Source organism: Asterias rubens, chromosome 3, assembly GCF_902459465.1.
Source record: "Asterias rubens chromosome 3, eAstRub1.3, whole genome shotgun sequence".
NCBI lineage: Eukaryota > Metazoa > Echinodermata > Asteroidea > Forcipulatida > Asteriidae > Asterias > Asterias rubens.
Window position 1 is genome coordinate 5,467,510 of NC_047064.1, and position 21,900 is coordinate 5,489,409.

General features: G+C 38.1%; 2 protein-coding genes across 3 annotated transcripts; both read right to left on the minus strand.

Annotated features, from left to right (window-relative positions):
- Nucleotides 1-902: 902 nt before the first annotated feature.
- On the minus strand, nucleotides 903-5,524 carry LOC117287995 (aqualysin-1-like). Its single transcript, XM_033768660.1, has 7 exons — nucleotides 5,411-5,524; nucleotides 4,621-4,758; nucleotides 4,156-4,285; nucleotides 3,259-3,513; nucleotides 2,441-2,625; nucleotides 1,679-1,850; nucleotides 903-1,063 (listed from the first exon to the last, which is right to left on the minus strand). Exons 1-7 carry the CDS (start codon nucleotides 5,522-5,524, stop codon nucleotides 927-929), a joined length of 1,131 nt encoding a protein of 376 aa, XP_033624551.1. The 3' UTR covers nucleotides 903-926.
- A 3,520-nt stretch (nucleotides 5,525-9,044) lies between these two features.
- LOC117287796 (dnaJ homolog subfamily C member 10-like) lies at nucleotides 9,045-20,135 on the minus strand. Of its 2 annotated transcripts, none has more exons than XM_033768313.1 (8): nucleotides 19,897-20,135; nucleotides 18,921-19,109; nucleotides 16,316-16,454; nucleotides 15,058-15,120; nucleotides 14,039-14,140; nucleotides 11,404-11,535; nucleotides 9,981-10,017; nucleotides 9,045-9,518 (listed from the first exon to the last, which is right to left on the minus strand). In XM_033768313.1, exons 1-8 carry the CDS (start codon nucleotides 20,054-20,056, stop codon nucleotides 9,378-9,380), a joined length of 963 nt encoding a protein of 320 aa, XP_033624204.1. In that variant the 5' UTR covers nucleotides 20,057-20,135; the 3' UTR covers nucleotides 9,045-9,377. The 2 variants fall into 2 exon arrangements, with proteins under 2 accessions (XP_033624204.1, XP_033624206.1); XM_033768315.1 differs by lacking the exon at nucleotides 11,404-11,535 and adding an exon at nucleotides 12,660-12,785 and having other exon boundaries at nucleotides 19,897-20,134.
- Nucleotides 20,136-21,900: the final 1,765 nt, after the last annotated feature.

The following is a 21,900-nucleotide window of genomic DNA, read 5'->3' on the forward strand; positions in this document are numbered from 1 at the left end:
AAGGTCCGGTAAGAGTTGAATATACAAAGAACACGGAAAAAATTAGAAACAACAATTTACTTACAATTTCAAATTTAGCTTGTTTGTATTCAAACAATAGTTAAATGGGTGAAATGTATAAAACAATCACACCTACAAGTTATATTAAAAAAACGACTGCCCTAAAACACGCTCGTGTACTCTCGAGGTTGACTTTCACAGTCTATTAAAATAATATCACCAGAGGGCGCTGTGTATGTTAATGACGTCATCATTTAAATGAAAGGCTATAGACCTTTCTTTTGCAACGTCACAGCCAACCCAGATTGGAAAACTATGGAAAGCCATAAGTGCAAATCAAGAAAAGATCGCTATTTTTGGTAACAATTTAACCAAATTTGTTGATTTTGTTTAAACAAAACAACTAATTATGAGAGGTATTTTATTTACTTGAAAGTTTGCAGAACATGTTAAATTTTATTAAAACATAATGTTTTAACAATTTAGTGTTTTACTAACAGTCGGCCGACCATGCCAACCAAGGCTGTTTGTTTATCAACAAAAGGAAGGTCTATTAGTTTCATAACCAGAAATCATGATCTATTTTTATTTATGCATAAATAAGCAAACCTATGACAGTCAAGAATTTGCAAGAGAATAGTGAAAGACAACAAACCTTTTTTTGCAAACTAACTTTGTGTGTTTTCAGATGCACAATAAAAGACTTCAGCTGAAGTATTTTATTATTGTAAGTGAGAAATTAACTTTCTCAAAAAACTACGTTACTTCGGAGGGAGCCGTTTCTCACAATATTTTATAAAATCAACAACTGTACATTGTACATTACCAACAAACTTTGTATGCTAACAGTTATTTAGAGTAATTAAAACAACAAATAAACTAGAAACTCAAACATGGAAAGACTAAAACACTTCATTCCCATATAATCACAACCTAAGGAGCTTGTTCACAGATCCTGGCCCACCGTTGACGACTTTATTCACCAGTGCCTTCTTTGTGAGGGTATCGGCAACCTCAGATGGAGATAGACTGGGATTCCTTCCAAGTTCTATTGCTACAGCACCTGTAAAAAGTCAAAAATATTGACTGTGACAACTGTTCTAATAATTTGGTTGGAATAGGCTTAATCCTTCACATGCTTTTCCTTAGCTTTTGTTTAAACAATAGACAATGACGACAATCATGGTTTTTATAATTCGGTAGGTAGTTTTTCAAATCAATGGACAGTGACAATTTTCTTTTTAATCGGTGGGTGGGCTATAGGCCTATATCATTCACAAGCTTTTCCTAAAGTTTTTCCCTAGTTTGTCAAAACAACATACAGTGAGAATGTTTTTTATAATTCGGTGGGTAGCTTTTCCTTTCAGTCACCAAATAACCCCCACCTCCCCCTGTGCCTGGTTGGGATTTGGGTGCTAAACAAATTATTATGTTTTCACGTTGCAAAGTAGGCTCATGGGATACTGCAAATGAAGAGTTGAGCAGAGACTGTGTGACCCCTAGGAAATTATGTCGCATTATAATGGGTGACACTGTGACCGTGTCCGAATAAGCGGCTACAGCTATGGCTACGGCTAGATTTTATGCGTTGGGGTATTGGACGTCCTTGGCAACACACTTTAGCAACAGCCGTAGCCGTATAGCTATAGCCGCCGTTTCGGATACGGTCTGTAATTACCAGAGACATGTGGGCACGCCATGGATGTACCACTCTTTGTGCTTGTGGCAGTGTTGGATTCTATACTAGCGCTTTTAATGGAGCTCCCTGGGGCGAAGATGTCCACGCAGGAACCATAGTTGGAGAAATAAGATCTGGCATCGGTGTCCGTTGTGGAACCTACTGTGATGGCCTAATAATTAAGGGAAAGTTTTTTTTTTTAACAAACGAAAAGAGCGGGTATTAGCTATAGTCCTGCTTATGTTTACTCTCCCTCTAAAGACTCCTCAAGTTTCATTTTGTAGTTTTTTCAAGTTTTTTTTAGGGGTTCAAGGAATTCCTTTTTACGCTTTAACTGTTGTTTTATTGACCGCTTGTTCTACTTCTGTTAATCTATAAAGCGCTTTGTATTGAGCGTCTTTTAAGGCGGATTTGGGGGCTATTTAAAGGCAGTGGGCACTATTGGTAATTACTCAAAATAGGTTGATATTATACAACATTGGGAGAAATGGCTCCCTCTGAAGTAACATAGTTTTCTAGAAAGAAGTAATTTTCCACGAATTTGATTTCGGGACCTCAGATTTAGAATTGAAGGTCTCGAAATCAACCATCTAAAAGCACACAACTTCGTGTGACAAGGGTCTTTCATTATTATCTCGCAACTTTTGACGACCAATAGAGCTCAAATTTTCACAGCTTTGTGAGATGGCTGGTCTTTGACAATTACCAATAGTGTCCAAGGTCTTTAAAAAAACAAAAAAAATATATATTTATCTTGGTTACCTTAGGTGCAGATGCGGGTGATTTCCAGCACGACGGATAGTTGTCGTTGCCAGCTGACACAATTACGGTAATACCGGCATTGTAGAGCTTGGATACGGCATTATTTGATAACATCGAAGCGCTGCCTCCGAGTGACATGGATACAACAGACGGGCCTGTTGCGTTTCCGATCACCCAGTTCATACCTTAGAGTGGGGGGGGGGGAACAACCACAAAACATTTTTTTTACAAATAAAAAAGGTATTATTTAAAATATATTAAAAAACTAAACAAATAAATGTAACAAATATATAAGAAAAATTTCACACTGACCTGGAAACCTGGAGGCCACACAGAAAGCGGAATCCGTGTCATTTTTAAACCCGGGAGTTTTTAGAATCAAGTCGACCGGGGCGACTGTCACTCAGCCAAGCGGGTTTGAGTTCGACGACTGATGCATAACCAGTAAAGCCCGGTTCATGCTTCCTGCGAAGGCGAAGCAACCATTGATGCCTCAAGGATAGTAATTGCTGTGAATGGTTCGCAGAAGTTGAGCACATCTCAACGGGGAGCTATTCTTTCGAAAGCAAGAAGTAAATAAACCGGGCTTTAAGGCCCGGTCACACAGGCCCCGATAACGAGAACGAAAACAAAAACGATAAAGTTGCACGCCCTCGATTGGTTGAATGAGCGTGGGCGTGTTCTGCGTGTAGCAATTCAACCAATAAAATGCGTTCCCTTTACGTCAAGATCGTTATCGTTTCCGTTATCGTTTTCGTTGTGAGCCGGCCGAGAAATGAAAATAAGCATTAGATTTCATATTTTAATTTTTCCACTACCTTCAATTGTTCCAGACCTGACTCCACTTCCTCTACAGTTGAGAACTCGAACACTCCAGAGTGTTACTTTTTTGGCCACGCCGTACGTTTTTCCGCCAATGGTGCCCGCGCAATGGGTCCCGTGACCCCTGCAGTCACGCCCTTCCAAGCCGTCACCAATCACGTCATACCCGTAATGTGCACGCCCCTCAAATTCTTCATGGGTATAGTGGATTCCTGTATCCAGTACGTAAACGTTCACGCCAGCACCATCGCCTGCGGATGATCAATTTTGGTTATAAAACTCATAGAGAGGGAGCTGTTTATAAAATAGTGATGATGTTTGTTTTGGTAGAGCAAAATTCAATCTCTCTACTTTTTAATAAGTCATAAAAACAAAATATAAATATGTTATAGTATCTGCTGAGTCCTGAGGGATGATATATCGGTTGTTCTGGATAAGCAAGCTCAAACCTCTACTTTTCAATAAGTCATTCAAAAAAGGACGGAATAATGTTCAAGTTAAAGTCGAAACGTTTGAAGTGTGCAGCATAGACCAAGGTTTAGCAGTATATTATAGTATCCAGCCTTAACTTCCTGAACATAGACTGGTCCCATGTAAAAAAAAAAACACCGTCACACTTATGCAGAATCAGCGGGAATGAAGCAGAACCAGCCTAGTCAAGACAGGTACACTCTTCACCAAGACCCAGACCAAGACTAACCAAGACCAAGACCAAGACCAACTCCAGCATGTCCAAGGGGGAGACCGGCATGTCAAAGACCAAGACAAAGACCAAGACAAAGACCAAGACCCCGCAAGTCGAGCCTAAGACCAAAGGCCAGAGTGTCCGAGTGGAGACCGGTAACGAGGCCTACAACACTGCCATGAACATTGCATTGAGCCCATAGGCCTACCTGGAGGGCTGAATGAATCGTCCAGTGGAAGATCATCTTGATCAATTCGGTCAAGGCCCCAGGAGCTAACAGAGTCCTCATACACGTAGGAATCCTCCTCAACAAACTCCACATCATCCATAGATCGAATCTAATAACAACAAAGAAATCGAAGAAGATATATAAAATATGTACATTATTATTAATAACTATAAATACTACAATTGCTTATAAACTGACAAGTTAATTATGAGTCTTCACATTCGATAACTCTTCAAATGGTTTAATAAACTAAAGCTGAAATTAAAGTTATAATAGAAGCTTTTGGAAGTGATTCTGCAATAAGGTCTACGTCGGCAAAACTGTATGGTTTATAAGCAGTTTTGCAACAGCTTATTATATTTTCCCCTTTTAAATAATAAAGATACAATCTAAAGCCTGCTGGCAACATAAAGAAGCTATATCGAGTCGCCTCGACGGACTCACCAAATCAATTTGATCAGCTTTGATGTTTACCACCATTGCGTTCAAGAAGTTCAAACTCTTCAAGCCTGAAATTTTAAGTCCCTGCGTGCTGATTCTGTTTTCAAATTGCCGTTGAAAAGAGGAACGTCGAACACTGTCCTGTAAACCAAGCGAGGAATTTTTGTTAACAAACAAAAATGATACAAAACAAAAGCAAAGACGAGTGGGGCTATTGTTGATAACCAATGTAACGAAACACACCTCTTTTAATAGGTCAATTTATGGTTAGGGTTAGGATGAGGGTTGTGTTACTGTTCGGGGGTTAGGGTTAGGATTTGGGTTAGATTTGGGGTTCTGGCTATGGTTCTGGTTTATGGTTAGGGTTACTGTTCGGGTTAGGCTAGGGGTAAAGGAGTAGGGTTTGGATAATGCCAGTGTTAAGTATTTGGCAAAAACAATTCATAAGGGGTAAACGTTTTTCCTTAATTTTAGGCCAACTTATAAGTTGCTCTTGTAGGGTTAGGGTAAGGGTTGGGGTTGGGATAGGATTCTGTTAGGGTGTGGGTTTTGGTTAGACGGTTGGGGTTGAGATATGGGTTAGCGTCAGGGTTAGGGTTTGTTTTGTTTTGTAGGTTTAGATTGTATAAAATGTATATTCCATTTATTTCAATCAGCACACATAGTGAGTTTGCGGGGCCGGGATCCTGCGATTGTTGTTTAAGCCTCCTAATATTTATCTCGTCGATGATCGATATAATTTATTTGTTTCTTATTGTTAAAATCGAAACTGTTATTATAATCTTTCGTTTACCTTAATCTTCAAGATGTACTTGTTAGGGACTGGGTCCCGACTTTTATACAACGGTGCCAGGAAATCGCAGGTAACCGTGGCAACACACAAACACAAGATGATTAGGATGTTCATGATTGCTCCTATGTGAAAGTAAAAACATATAATATCGTAAAGAAAATGTTCTCCTTTTTGAAATGTTTGCCGGCAAAACAATCTGGGTAACAGATTATTGTGTGTCTAGCAGACTTCATCAAGCCTGTTGGATAACTTTACGATAGTGTTGATGTTTTTTGTTTAACCTTCGAATAAATCTTAAAAGAACTGGACACGTTTGGTAATTGTAAAAGACCAGTATTCTCACTTGGTGTAGCCTGTCATGTGCATAAAATAACAAATCTTTGAATTGGGCTCAATTGGTCATCATTTTTTGCAACAAAAAAATGAAAGACGAAACTCCCCCTTTTTTAATTTGTGTGCTTTCAGATGCATAATAAAAGGCTTTAGCTGAAGTATTTTGTTATTTGATTGAGAACTACCCTTTTCTCAAAAACTACGTTACTTCAGAGGGAGCCGTTTTTCACAATGGTTTATACTATCAGCAGCTCTCCATTGCTAGTTACCAAGTAAGTTTGTATGCTAACAACTATTTTGAGTAATTATTACTAAGTGTCCAGTGCCTATATAAAGACAAGGCCTACAGGGTTCCTCATTGTCGAAATTATAATTATTTTAGCCAAAACTTAAAACGTGACATCAGCTAAGGAGTCGGTCCAAGTTATCTTACCTGAAAGGTGCTGCCGTGTACTTGTATGCCTCTGCGCAAATCTAGTAAGAAGTCACTGAAGATGCAATTTATGATCAAAAGAAATGAGTGGTGATTATGTTATGGTGTATTCCCACTTGCCCCAATGTGGATCCAATGGCGCACGCAAATAACTTTGTGTACAGAACACAGAATCAAATTTTTTTTTATTTGATTGGTAAACAATCGAACACCATATAAATACGCCTGATAACCTTTATCTCTTGTTCGACTGGTCTGGAACCCATACCTATAAATATCGTATTTAAATCAATAGTCGGAAACCTTTTTATTTCCAAAGGGCAATAAAAAAAAACTTTTTGTAGGAGTGCTGGAACGCAAATAATCTTTGATCCCAGCATAACGTCGCAAACTACATTTAACCCATAAAATCTCAAATACGACGACACTGTTGGTACTTATTTATGTCGTGTGTGTAATGCTTTTACTTGCCATCTTTTGTTTCAATTTTCACTACAACTTTAGATTCCTGTGTTTTATATAGTATATAAATTGTTACCATTTTACGAGCAAGGTCTGGGAGGGCACATCTTTTTTGTTGACAATTGTTATGACTTTTGCCTTTCCCTGGACGGTCTCTGCTTGCTTTTATAATTTTTGTAAAGTCCGAATAAATATAATGAAATTAAAATTGAACATACACACTAAACTCGACGGCCTGCTGATATGTTGAAATAAATTGTTGTGAAATAGCTCTGTATGTGAACAAAATGGGCAGCAATGATCTTGTCCGTGGTGAATTCTTAGGAAGTAGGATCCAAAATTGTACCCTTCCTCCAAAGTTTATAAAACTTAAATAAAACCAATCATTATTAGTAAAACAATTAGATAGGATAACAAATGAAAACCCAAAACGTCATTCCAAATCAAACAGTGCAAATCATATTTAATGGTAAAAACATTACTGACAACTCTTACCAAAAATCCATTAAGTACAAGTTGGTTTAGCAACCGCATGCGTGTAAATTATTACATAAATGTTTGAATGATCCGAAATAGAGGCTGAAGTTTTCGGCTGTGGTTAAAGAAAAAACACAACATAAACATTTTAAAGGATTCGGGTACGTTTTCAAAATGTCAACAGATTTACATTAAACTTACAGGGTTTGAAGATAATGATAGTGGAAAGCTTCCCTTCGAATATGACTAACTAAGTTTGTGTAGTTTTTAAGAAATAAGTAAAAACAAGTCAATACCCAAACCATAGCTTAACTGGTTAATACGTTTTTACATGATAAAACTGAGACGAACATTATTACTTTTACTCATTTCTCAAAAACTACAGCACCTCAGTTAGTAAAATTTAAAGGGAAGCTTTATACTATCATAATCTTCAAACTGTGCAAGTTTAATGTAAGTTTGTGGACATTGTGTTTATTGTTAGGAAAAAGTACATATATACCCTTTAAACGTAAGTTTATATTTCGAGTATATAACATCAAATGAAAACATTGGAGATAGTCAACTTTGATAGTACCACTTTCTTCCAGAGGTAACCTTCCCGGAATAAAACTGTTCGTGTTCGTCTCCACTTTGTGTTTTAACTCTAATGGAACCTTGAACACATAGGTCACCAATACAGAATTTAAAATGTGGTATGGACAAACGTTCCTCAGCAATAATTTCAAATGTGTAAATACAAATGTTTTGTAAACAAATTAACAAGGACACAAATACACCTGAACTAACTACCAAGAAATTTTAGCCACATCAACTGAAGTACAAACAATAAGGAATAATATTTATCCCGGGTCAAAGACTCATTCTTGATAATTTTTTAGAGTGCCCTAACAAAGAATTGTCGTGAAATCATTTCAGGCTATCGCGATATCTTTAATTATTGCAGTTTTTGGCAAGGAGTGATCAAAATACATCAATTGGAAAACATTTACGCACTATAGAGAAACAATTCTACATCTACCAAACTAATTTAAAGTATTTAAATAAAACGAAACACACATTTTCCATCATAAATACAATTGTATTGATGGCAACTTCAAAGAAACACAATTTAATAACTTAAAATAAATAATGTCTCCATTGTAATTTGAATACTAATAATGTGTCAAAATGGTAAAGCCATTGTGACAATTCAGTTGTGTTTCATGAAAAATGTGTTTTATTTTACCAGAACCCAGAAACTTGTAAAACAAATAATTATCTCCGTACACGATCAAGTGTGTCCCATTACGAGACGCTCACTTATCATTAGTAAGGTCCAACTCAGAAAATGTCGAATTTAACAAAAGTTGCAGTAATAAACAGTTTTATAAGGGGGGGGGGCTGTTCAAGATTTATTAAGCCAGTTAACGGACTGCATAATTTTTGTAACTAATCCTTCATGTATAATGCAAATGATAGTCCAAGTTCTCTGGTTTAACCGGTAGTAGATTTTCCCATCAAGATGAAGAATTTCCCTTAATGGAATGTAGAAAAATGTAAACAAATTCCAGTTTTAAAAAGATAAAAGTTTTGTCTTCAACCGTACTTAACAAAGACTTGTACAAATACCACCAACATGATTTGTATCTTCCTGAATATTAAAAGGAAATATCAAAATTAAACAAGGCACTTCAAGTAACCCAATCTACAGCATAGTCTCCGAGTAAAAACTAAGCTCTGCTCTGATGCATGCACATGTATTGACCCCTTTCACCAACGACGCACTGTCTGCCGAATCACCATCTTGGGGGTCAACTTGAGCCCTTTTCACACTACTCTATTCCCCCGGGGTGGCCCCAGGGAATAACAGCCTCACACCTTACCCAGTCTGCCCTTTGTCTGCCAGTTAAATGGGCATACCCTTAGGGAAAAGCCTACCCTGTTCTGGAGTTGGGGTAAGCTGTATGACCCTGGGGTATTCCTAAAACACTCAACCAGAACCCCATGGATATGAACACAGAGTGAAAGTGTGCCAGGTAGCCATGGGGTAAAAAAAGTCCCAAGGCTGTATTCCACATGGATAAGAGATACAGTGTGAAAAAGGGTTTGCGCATAAAACACTTGGTAGGCATGAACAATGAAATACACTACTGTAAAGCACACAATATTGACTCCCAAAATAGCACAAACACGTATGCGATGATGAGGTCAGATGAATTGGGTCACTAATAGAAACAAATTAAAAACACTACAGCAAGACTTCTAGGTAACGGCTTAAAATTATACCCCCTTCTTGGGTCCCTTTGAGCCGAATCCCCTTGACGATGAGCCGCCACAGAACACCTTGCAGAGGACAAGAGAAAGTACCACGAGACATACAGCTATAATCACAAATAGACCCGGCACACTGGCTTGGGTTTCCTGAATGAAAAAAAAGAAATAGACATGGATCATTCTCTCAATATGTACATGTAATGATGATGAAAGTTTAGACGACCAATGCTTAAAAATGTTAAAGGAACTTTACAGAATTGGTATTAAAAAAACTCTTCTAGTATCAAACATTTACATACAACTTAAACAATCTTATGGTGATGATAGTAGAAACATCCTTTGAAATGTTTCTATCTGAAATGTCATATTTGACGACAAATCAATAAAACTAATTTCCCGTTTTGAGCTTATCGCTCGATCATTTTGTTTAAAATCAATGTCATGCAAAATGTGTTTTCGGTTTTTTACTACTTTCTTGTGACCCAGACGGCCGATTGATCTTTAACTTCTACAGGATTGTCAGTTCATGTACATGGTAGATAACATGAAGTGCTTACACTGCCGGCAACTGTTTTGGTAGCAAAAACCAATAGAAACAAAATCCCATACCTTTAATTTGTTAGCAATACTCTCTGTCAGGTCATCACTGTAAAATAAAAACAAAATCACAAAAGCTTCAAATTAGAAGTTCCAAGGGCTAGGTTTTAAATGCTTCCTTTACATCAATCTGTACATTGACCAGTAGTAAGGTCCCGAAGCCAGGTAAAAAAATGCATTACAAATATTTTATACATCGAAAGAAACCAAATCTAATGGCTATTCCAATCACTGGTCAGGGGTGGATTACACAAAGTATTAAGACTAGTCTTAGCCATGTGTTTCTGATATCCCTTAGGACTAGTCCTAAGTTAGAACTAGTCCTAAGTTAGGACTAGTCCTATCTCTTTGTGAAACTTAACCCTGAGCAAAGATATTGACTAATAGGGAGACAGCCATCATAAGGCTGCATACCTCAGCTGGTAAAGTGCAGGTAGGTCTATCCGGAGGACATTGGTCCAGTCAATTTCTCTTTGTTCGAACCTAAAGTATTTAAAACTTACCCAATCAGATTCCTTAGTGGTTTAATACTTGATACAAAACTGAAAAAACGCATCTGTCTCTTGAAGACCAACAGAGAGATTTTTCTTACCGGCAATTCTTCTCAGAAGTACCCCTTCTTTAACAGAGATTATTTTTACATGACTTCTAGCTTGTTTCACTTCATGGTTTTTGCACCATGCAAAGCTATGAATCCTTCAACTTGTTTATGCAAGTCGCCAGACACACAAGGCCTGAAGGCCACTTCAAGGTGTGGGCTACAATTATTTTTTCCAGAGGCCGTTGCCACCTACTCCTACGGCTGAAACAGGGTAACCCCTTTCACAGTCCATACGGGTATAGGCTTGGGTATCATCAGTCTGAAGCCTGGCCGGTTCAAACTTTTGATGTCGTGGCCCTGTTTTCGCTGCCCATGTGTTTGGCAGGAGTTGCATACAGATGAACTGTTTTTCAAAATTCAGATTGTATTAGCATTCGCAGGAAATATGAGCTGAGCTTTATACTTAAAACCTCAAACAAACAAGCTTAATCTTTGAGAAATGGGGACAAAAACCGTCTTTGTGTCCCCTGTTGTTCAAGTAGTGATCATTCATTTTTCACGTTCAAAGCACCGTAGCACGTCCACATCTTGCCAATGCCCAATCACAGGCTGGATACTGAAGGCTAACACTACACTGTATTGGGAGTGATTGTCCGCTACCTGCATGCTTTACAAGGAGCAGACAATAAGAGAATTTTCCTGAGGCCTACACATGCCTCCAGCTTTCCTGCCTCTATTGAATCACATGAATATGTATAGCGTTTAACAAAGACAACGGTCCGAGTAGGGTGGAGCCTTCAGTATCCAGCTTGTGATTGGGCATTGGCAAGATCTGGACGCGCTACGGTGCTTTGAACGTTTAAAACGAATGATCACTACTAAGACCAGACTTACAAGAATGTTCGTTCTTTGGGTACTTTGAATACCCTGCTCTCGGTGTAGCCAACAGACATGAAGTTTTCCAGTTGTATAGAAGGAGCATAGATCATCTTCCGATGAAGCTTGTACAATTTCTCATCCTTAATGCTGATGTGTCCGCATGAGTGGCAGTAATTCAAAATGTTTTAACAATCATACATTATTATTTTATGAAATTACTGTAGAGGGCTGTTTGCTTTTGACAGAACTGAGACATCTTCACCAGATCTAGATTAGGGGTAGATTGATTTTCATGTCAAGAATAACCCCAGGGGTAGCGCTTATCCCTACTCCAGAGCAGGGTGGCTACATGTATACCCCAGCGTATGCCCATGTCCGGCATGATTATTCAAGCATGAGATATTCAATCCACGATGGAACACTTTCAGCGTATCAAATAAAAGATATGTTCACTGGTTCAAATGAAAATCACTCATTAGGTACAGACTGTTAGGAGTGGTAGAACGTCTGCAATGTGTCACTGCAGAGTATTGTGTGTTGTGCCTCCAAATGTGTGCCACACACACACCAGGCAAGGAATAACACAGAGACCATGAATGCCATGGTTTCTGTTGCCCTTGGTCTTGGCCTTGGTGCCCCTTCAAAAACTTCCCATTAACTTTAAGGTTTTCCAATGGAAGTGCCCTTTGCGAAATTAAAATCCCTGGCGATACACAATTTTCACTGTGTTACTGGAGAGAGCAGTACAATGTCTGCAGAATTTCACTGCGGGGAGTGGTAAATGTGTCTGAATTTTTAACTTTTTTTTTTTTAACTTTTTTTTATTTATGCAAGTCGCCAGACACACAAGGCCTGAAGGCCACTTCAAGGTGTGGGCTACAATTATTTTTGTCCAGAGGCCGTTGCCACCTACTCCTAGGGCTGAAACAGGGTTACCCCTTTTACAGTCCATATGAATGTAGGCTAGGGTATCATCAGTCCGAAGCCTGGCCGAGCAGAAAGCACTACCTCCCCAATTTTACGTAGCAAGTGTCATGAAAGGGATTCGAACCCACACTCTGCTGATCAAACACCAGAGCTTGAATCCGGTGCTCTTAACCGCTCGGCCATGACACGCCACAAACTACAGAGTATTCTGTTGTGCACCCAATTAAGCATGACAATCAAGCTATACCAGGTGGTACTAATGTTGCCCATTCTATCCCAGATCTGGCTGGATGAGTCCGTCCTGCTAGAGCAAACAACCTGTTACAGTACCTCAGTATACTCACAATGGGGCAGGGGGAGGTTTTACCACGGTACCCTGCACATGCTTGTAGGATTTCTCAGCAAAATGTGTCAAAGAGACGATACCGAAATGAAATAGACCAAAGGGAAACTGCTTACCGTTATGGAATCTATGGGGTGAGAAAGGAAAGGGGTAAGAGGAATAATGGAAACTACAAGTATGGAAAACGGGATTTAGAAAAGCGAAATGAGCCCCTTTTTTTTTTACCTTGGAGGGCGCTCTCAACAGTCTTTTTGTCACTTACGGGAGATCATTTGAGTAAACGCGCTTCGTCCGGCACAGTTTTAGTCGCCGTTCTGTCACTTTTGTTGCACCGTAGTTTTAAGTTGATTTAGAGGTGGATTAGAACGGCTTCTTTAGAAGTCTTATTGTCCGTGAGGGACACGTTGCTGTGGTAGTAATGTGTTCCAGTCTTCAATAACTGTTTTGTGTATGAATGAATACCCTGGAAGTGTTGCAAATATGTTTGGGAGCACCCTCACGAGGTCAAAAATAAGAAATTTTGCAATATTTACCTAATTGACAAAGGAAATGCAGAATATAAGAGGTCTCAGCTGAAAGAAGTCTGGGAGTATGGGCCAATTTCACAGAGCTGCTTAAGCACACAAGATGCTAAGCATAACAAAATGATGCTGACCAGAATATGGTTACTAGCCAAACTACCTACTCATTTCTGCTTCGCAGAGAGTAGTTAAGCAATATTTTCTGCTGAAGCATCTATGTGAAATTGGACCCAGGTTATGTGTTTTTGTGCCCATGCATAGGTAAGGCGGGTAGATTGGTTCAGTGTAAGAGATCAAGAGGTTGGAATGACCCATTGGGACAAATGGAAAATAGATTGGAATATAGTGTGCCAAGGTCCTTAGTACAATTTGTATGGGTTTCATGAACTTGATTTTGCATTTTGGAGCTCCTGGTAATTGTTTTTTTTTTATCAAGAGTGGTCTTCATAGCATTTGTTTGGCAAAGAGAAACATTGATTTGTTGATTCTAGGTATTTTTTGCAAATATATTTAAATTTATTTTTCGCTTAATGACCTTTTAAACATTATGAATATGAAATTTACCTTTCAATTTTTTGCTTTGTGCATGCTCTACATTTCTAGGCACTACTAGCTTACACAGATAACCCTATACCAAATTAGCAGAGAATGATGATCGTATCTGCATAGTTATGAGACGAGCAGAGCCATAAGCCATTTTGAGGTACGGTGAACATACCACTACCCACTATTCGGTTTGGGTAAAATGGTTTGTACATATACCCAAACCAACCAGTGCATTAATATAAAGTGTCCACCATATCTCAAAAAGGCTAATACAACTGGCCATTGAATGACACTTAAGTGGTCTTATACTTACAAAACAACATACGGTGTTCTTTCAATTGCAACACTAAATCTTTTCACAAGGTTAGGGTTCTTGCTGATGTCAACCGTTGCTACATTTACCTTCCCCTTCAATCTGAAATCAAAGTCAAGAATTTAATGATAATAATAATAATATTCAAAGTTTTATAGAGCGCACATACCTACCAAACAAGGTACTCAAGGCGCTGAGTATACATTAAACAGAAAATCAGTTATTGAAGTTATGTATTCTGAGATCCAACTATGTAGCACCTTATATGGGTTTACAAGGTGCTACGGCGCATACAGCAGCCACAGCCAGGAACACCGGGGCGAACTCCTTCTCTTTTCGATAAGGGCACTGGGTTCTTTCACATGCGTTACACAACACATGGGACCAACGGCTCTACGCCCCATCCGAAGGACGAAGCGATGGTTAAGTGTCTTGTTTAAGGACACAAGTACCACGGCTGGGGATTGATAACAGTTGAAAGTTAGAATTGAGAAATTTGAATGAAAGGGTTACTATGAAGGGACAAGACACATTTCTTTTGTACCACAAACATTGAGGTGGCAGCAGACATACCAGGTGAATCCATTGTTCGCTGTAAATGTGATCATGCTAAGAACTTCGTTACTATGGAGGCTGGAAACTATCGTTTAAAAGTATCCCATTATGCATGGTTGGCCTCTCTATTTTCTCAATAACTTTGTTTGAGGGTACCAGTCCGAAGCCATACAACCCCCGAACGACCTGAAATTGTCATTTAGCCAGAGATCACGCACCATACTGATATTGGCTTAACAGAAAGACTGCCATCAGTAGGCTAGCGGCTCAGTTGGTAGACCCCAAGACTTTCATCCAAGGTTCAAGTGATGTTCTAATCAATTCAAGTACAAGTAACAACAGCAGAGACAATTAAATGGAGCAACAGCAAACTAACTTCAATTTTTCCATTTGAAACTTTGCAGTTAATCCACATTAACTTGAATAGTTATGCGTTATTTGTCTAGCAATTATTATAAATTTACCTGTAGGCAACTGCCTCCCATGATGCGATAAGCGCCTCACACTGCGGTCTCTCAGGGTCACAGCTACAAACAAAAAAAATATCGGATATCAAAGTCCGGTGTTACATGGTCACAGTTTGTACCTATTAAACCTATAGCCAGCGTGTGTGTTTGCTGAGCCGTATCTTCCTTTCTTAATTCCCCACCTGTGTGCTTTGTTAATGGCACTTATTTTCATTCAAGACATGGTCATGCTTGAGGAATTATGCGGCATATAAGCTAATGCATGCCATAGCCGCACCCTCTTTCGACTCTGGGATGCTCGGGACGGGATGCTGACCGGTGCAAACCTCGGGGATGTGATGTGTCTGACGGCGCTACTGACTGGGCGTGGTACTGAGGGTTCTTGAACTAATCTTAACTGTGATGTTCTACCGTACTACCAAAGGCTATCTACCGGTGGTGAGCGCCGGACTCCCCATTCCCAAGCACTCCTGGGTCGATTGAGCACAACTTAATGGTATTTCTTTGAATTATCTAATTTCATCGATTTCGGCCGAATCTTACTTTATCATCCTAATTCAGTTCATTGACGAATTGTGCCTTGATTTATTTTCCCTAACTTCATTTTGTCAACACCCTTTGTAAGCTTTGATTTTGTTAATAAATTAATTAATTAATTTTTACTGTACACAGAATGTTTCAACCCTTGTCTTCTTCAGTTGCTGGTTTTCCCTTTCTTTAATTGTTTTGGTAATTCCATTCTTTTATATAGTCTGCTGTGCGTACCAACTTATGGGGTTTAACCTTGTGAGTTGGTCGTACGTAACACAGGATTACTACCAAATATACTGCGTCCTACAGGCAACAACTTAATGAAGAATGTACACAAAGTATCTTAAAAAGATGACTATTATTTTTTTGGCTCAATGCTTCCACTGAGCTATCCAGCAGAACCACTTGATGTTTACTTTGACAGGACCTCAGGTGTTTTAACTGGCATTTGACAAGTTAACCACTGTTAAGGGAGAATGCTGTTTAAGAGTAGAGGTACAGCCAGTGCAAGGTGGTTTCCATTTGGAATTATCTTTGTGAACCTCTTTTCAGTGCTTTTGTTCTGCTATTTATTAGTTTTATTAGATAATCTGCAAAATACACTGTCTGTGGAAAAAGACTACGATTGACAATTCCCCCCTCCCCCTAAAAAAAATATAAAATAAATCAAAATAAAAAAATACATTAAGAATTTAACAAATTGAGGCATGATGTTGCTACTTACAACTGGACCAGCCAGTCACCTGTGGTAGAGCCGGTAGATGCTTGGGTAAGATGCTCAAAATCATCATCGTTGAGATATCTTCCTTGCACATTCTTGCTCTCACCAATCCACTCAAAGATCTCCTCTGCTTCATTGTGACCTGAAGACAGGTAAATGAAAAATTGAGATATGGGCAAATTAAAAAAAAAAGCAGCATCAAAGAGGATGGAGACAGATAAATAAAAAAGGCGAAACAACATTTCTGTAATAATACAATAAACAAATAATATGAATACTTGTAGTGCACCAGTAACTTTTACAGAGCAATAATGGTTAAGTGCCTTGCTCAAGAGCACTAGTGTCATTACTGGGATTCAAACCTACATTCTGCTGCTGACAACACCACAAATCAGACATAAATGCAACAATGAGACAAGTCAGTGAACACATCTAGGCCTATGTAATACTAAATATACTTGGCACACAAATGTGCTTTTACCGCACTGTTTGCTTTGCAAACTTGTAATAACTAAATTAATTTTGAACTATTATAAATAAATAATTGTATTAATTTATCAAATGTACTTTTTTTTAAACAAAATTGTAAGCTCAGTGTATGTGTTCCTTCAAACATTGTTTCCATTCAACTAAATTGCCTTTTGTCTTTTCCCCTGATTGACTACAAATAGCACCATCCATTATTGATTGAATATTTATAATGTTGGCCTAGCTATTGTGCACAGTACGCTGTATGTACATATAGTGTGCATTTAGAAGTAATTCACCTCAGACAAACCAAGGATCTGTTTGTGTTTGTTTTATTCTGAGCAACAGCTGTTGTTATGCACAGCTGTTGAATGCACACGTGTAATATGCCAGTTGGTGCACAGATTTACAGAGTTAACCTACTGATGATTTCAGGCCCATGGTCAACTAGCACCATTATGCATTTCTCTGTGTTTCGACCAAGCACTGAAATTGTATTTCTCTGTGCTACCTCTCTTTCTACCTCAATGGTGCTGTATAATGTTAGAGTTGTAGTATTGAGCATATTTGCTGATTTTCTCAATACAAATAAATATTATTTAGGCTGTAGGCTTATCTTTTTGTATGTTTTTTCTTTCCTATCAACTTAAATTTTATACTTTACTGAACTGTACATAATATATGTACAAAGTACCTGGACCCAACTTCATGGCTCTGCTTACTGTAAGCACATAATCGGTGCTTACAGAAGCAGGGCATTCTGTGCTTACGCCAAGCATATTTCACGGGTTAGCAGCGAATTTGGACTTCTGCGCGCGCGTACTCCGTTTTACTAGGCATTCTACGCTTACAAGGCTAGCGCAGAAATTCGGCGCTTGCACATAAGCGGGGAATTGTGATCGTAAGCGCAGAATTCGGCGGTAAGCAGAGCCATGAAATTGGACCCAGTTCATAAAATAATTTGTGCATTGTCCTTGGTTCCGGTTCTGTATCATGTGTACTCACTGTAGTAGGGGTTGTAGTATAGTAGCAGCGATTTAAATTAACACTTGACTGAAGGCACAATGCCAGTGATTTTAATAGCATTTGGGCAAAAAACTGACAACCCCCTAAACAATCCGGCGGACTTGCGTTTTTGAATTGTACCACTTCAGCTCTTTTTTAATTTAAAATTTGCTCATCAAATGTTCACTTTGAGTGCATATCTAGCATTCAGTTCTATTGAGTACATAAGTATTTACCAATATAAAGACAAATGAGAGAAATCTTCCTCAGTGCTTGCTCAATAAAACAGTTTATGATGACACTTTGTAGTTCGTCAATTTCTCGTTTAATTCTGGTTCTGAGTTTCAAGCCCTGGTGCCTTGTGGATTTTTTCTTTCTTCAATATGTGTCCCGAGCAGGGCCCAATTTCATCTAAAGCCTGTAACTTAACTTACTTAACTTAACTTAAATGCATAATATAAAGCACTTTAACACTGTTTCAAAGCGCTGTACAGACAAGAAAAACATTAAAATGCAGGATTAAAAAATATGAGTCAAAAATAGCAATATTTTTTTTATTTTTTAAATACACAACAGTTAAAAAGTAGCAAAAATGTAGTTAAAACATTGCATTACAAACAATCATATTACACGGAATAAAATACAAAAAATAAGCGTCAGGCGCACCCGAAGTAAAATCAAACACTGTAAGCACAAAAATGTGCTTAGCATGAAATTTCTATTTGTTGCATAGTGCTTGATACTGGTATTCAGCTGTTGTTTGCTTAAATCCTGAAAATCACGTTGCAATTTGGTTGGTCATGTTTTCATCAAGGAAGAAATTTCATGCTAAACAAATTTTTGTGCTTACAGGCTTCATGAAATTGGGCCCTGAGAGTATACAGATCTTTGATTATTACAAAATTGTAGGAGCGAACTATGTTAACGTAGGAAAGTAATTTCTAAAAGGAACACACTCTCAGATTAATTTTTATTTTTAAAACCGCTTTTCTATGAAGTGAAATGTTTCTCAAAAATCTTCATCTCAAACACTGTTTGCCTGCTAACCGAAGATTTGCATAATTTGCCATTTATTTTTAGTGTGATTAAACACTCATACTGTTCCTTTAAAAAAAAACTTCTTAACAATACAAACCTTCATACAGTATCGGAATGCTCTTCCTGAATAGGACTACTGATGGGATTTTTCTAATATCAAAACGCCTCACTGTTTCCATGTCGTTGACAACTACTGCTTTGACTTCTGAACTCTCTCTCAACAGCTCTGTGTTGACTCGGTTGAAAATAGGAGCAAATTCTTTGCAGTTCTTGCATCCTGGACCAACTGTATGAAAAGAAAATATTAATAAAATTTAAAGGGGATTGGGTTAAAGTATTGACATAACATCAAGTAAGTGGAAGTAGCTAAACAAGTATTAAACTAGAAAACAAAACAAAATCTTGTTTACTAATGCATGTTAAAACTACTCCTAGAACTACGACTGAGGTTTGTTCCGCTATTATCACGAGGTGTAGGGGAATGAACCACAAACATAGTTCAAAGTTGAATCGTATCTCAGAAGTCTGAGTGTATCCATTCATGCATGAACGCTGCTGCCAGATATATCAACTCGCTAAACTCATGGATGGATTTGACCTTCTTGTGAATACGATGATACAGGTTTTTTTCATTCTTTTTTTACCATCAAGAGTGCTGCAATCCAATGGAACTTTTACCGTTGACCTTGAAAGTATTTTATGTTATGATTTTGCCTTTTGGCAGGCACTGGCAAATTATATGCCATAAATATTTATTATTTTTTAGTACTTTTTAGTACTTTTTAGATATTTGTCATTTGACTTTGTATGTTAACAACAAAAACAAAATGGTTTTGGAAACTCGACCATCCCATTCAAAAAATTATATTCTCTGAAGCTTTTAAAAACCAATTCCCATAAATGTGAAAAAACCCTTGCCTCATTTTGGGATGGATGAATGAGCAGGAACGATTTATTACGTGGGAATAACAATGCTTTGTATACTATATAAGGAGGAACACAGCCAATAATCCAGACGGTAAAAAAACAAAATATCATTATAGTACCGGAAACGAAATTTGTGACATATTTACCAAAATTTACAAGAAGCAAATCTCCCGTGTCAACTCTCTCTTGAAATGTCTCCTTAGTTATCTCAGAGGCAGGTTCGATATCCACTTGAGCGGTTGAGCTGGAAATGCAGAAGATTAGGAGCACGAACATCAATGTAAAAATACGATAAAAGAAAGCCATTTTGACTGCAAATGGCCCGTGTCACTGAATCAGGTTTGTTGTACGCGTTGTGACTATGTGACAATGTTTTAGTGTTGATGTTATGCTGGTAACTTTTGCACACGTGTCGTTTTACAAAGCGCCCTCAATAGTTTACTTACTCCAATGCCGTTTTTATTACATAGGCCCTTTTCGAAACCACGGCCTCGGCTTTGGGTGACAATAAATTGCGCGTGTTTTTGCGTACCGCTCAGGGCTTTAGACGCGAGGATGGAGCTTCAAGCCGATTAATCCAAAGCCGAATCCGTGGTTTCGAAAAGGGCCTGTTCTGCCCCTGTCTTAGCTTTATCCACAGGGATAACGAGCCTCGAAGTGTGACGTCAGATGTTCAGGCTTAGACTGGGCCATCTGTCTTTTTTGTGTCAGAGTCCAAACATCGCATAACCAACCTATAAGAATGTGGGCTCATATAATGGTCATCGAATTTGCAAAAGAATAATGACAGAAAAACACCCTTGTCGCATTACATTGTGTGTTTTCAGATGCATAATAAAAGGCTTCAGCTGAAATCTTTTACTATAAAATAAGTAGAAATACCTCTCTCTCAAAAGCCGTTTCGCAAAGAGTTTTATGATCAAGCTCGGCACTAAACAAATAATACTAAACAAAATTAAACAAAACTTTTTGACCGTAGTTTTAATTTTTTCAAATAAATGTAAGTGTAGCATTATCGTTTTTGTGAGTTGAAGTCGTCACACATGACTTCGAGTTTGTATACAAACCGTTCGGTTGACGATGAGATTATCAGAATCGGAAAGAGCGCCCTCACTGTACTGGGACTGGCTTTATCTCAAAATTTATGACAAAGGGGCCTCCCCCATTTTACAAAAACAGGGCCGCGGTCAAAACAATAAATTGAAAAGGTACAAAGCATTACTTTACTTTAGTATAATCAAATTCATTTGCAACACTTTCTATAGTTTACGCTTAATTGACATAAGGCATGAAAGTAAACGACATGTCAAAAATGAAAACATTTTTTTAGCGGTGCCCCGTGGTGCCGGGGGCATTTGAAGCAGGTTTCCCTGCCCGTCCCGTACTGAAGTTGATGTTCACGACCATCATGTTTAATTGTCATGCTCCAATAATTTCAAATGAAAATCAACTTTCATGATTGAATAATGAACCTGTGGTCTCCTATTTAATTGACCGAGGAGGACAACGTTAATCAGGCGCTGAGTTACCTTATAAAAGCTACATGCGCAATTTGGTAAGTAACAAAACTAGACTCATCCACCCCACCAAGCAGCCCGATTAAAGTAATCAACGCTAGACTATTTTTTTTTATTGTTCAATAAAATATTAATATTATTGTAAAATCTCATTAAAATCTCTAAACCTTTACTTACTTTTGGGTCCTGTGGCATGTAAGTGGAGGTACGTAGGTAAGTTAACTATCAGTCTCGACTTCAACAACTTTTTAAATTTTACAAATTTATGTTCTTATAGGCCTTCACCTCGGAATTTATTAAAATCTTATAAAAGTTAATACAAACTGCTTGTCAATATTTTGAGGGAAGTAAGTATTGAATTTGGTTTGAATTGAATTGAATTGAATTGAATTAAATTGAATTGAATAGGGGCTCTTTAAAGGCAGTGGACACTATTGGTAATTACTCAAGATAATTATTAGCATAAAACCTCACTTGGTAACGAGTAATGGGAGCTCTTGATAGTATAAAACACTATGAGAAACGGCTCCCTCTGAAGTAACGTAGTTTTCCGAAATCAAGCATCTGAAAGCACACAACTTCGTGTGACAAGGTTTTTTTTTCTTTCATTATTATCTCGCAACTTCGAAGAAT

What these genes read in the sequence shown, in the direction of transcription:
- LOC117287995 (XM_033768660.1), bottom strand. Translation starts at nt 5,524, where the DNA reads ATGAACATCCTAATCATCTTGTGTTTGTGTGTTGCCACGGTTACCTGC. An exon ending in CAGGTCTGGAACAATTGAAG is followed by an intron (nt 2,626 to 3,258) that starts GTAGTGGAAAAA and finishes CCCCACTCTAAG; the next exon opens with GTATGAACTGGGTGATCGGA. An exon ending in CACCCGCATCTGCACCTAAG is followed by an intron (nt 1,851 to 2,440) that starts GTAACCAAGATA and finishes CTTAATTATTAG; the next exon opens with GCCATCACAGTAGGTTCCAC.
- LOC117287796 (XM_033768313.1), bottom strand. Translation starts at nt 20,056, where the DNA reads ATGGCTTTCTTTTATCGTATTTTTACATTGATGTTCGTGCTCCTAATC. An exon ending in TTTGCTTCTTGTAAATTTTG is followed by an intron (nt 19,110 to 19,896) that starts GTAAATATGTCA and finishes CTTTTCATACAG; the next exon opens with TTGGTCCAGGATGCAAGAAC. An exon ending in GGTGACTGGCTGGTCCAGTT is followed by an intron (nt 15,121 to 16,315) that starts GTAAGTAGCAAC and finishes TTTTGTTTGTAG; the next exon opens with CTGTGACCCTGAGAGACCGC.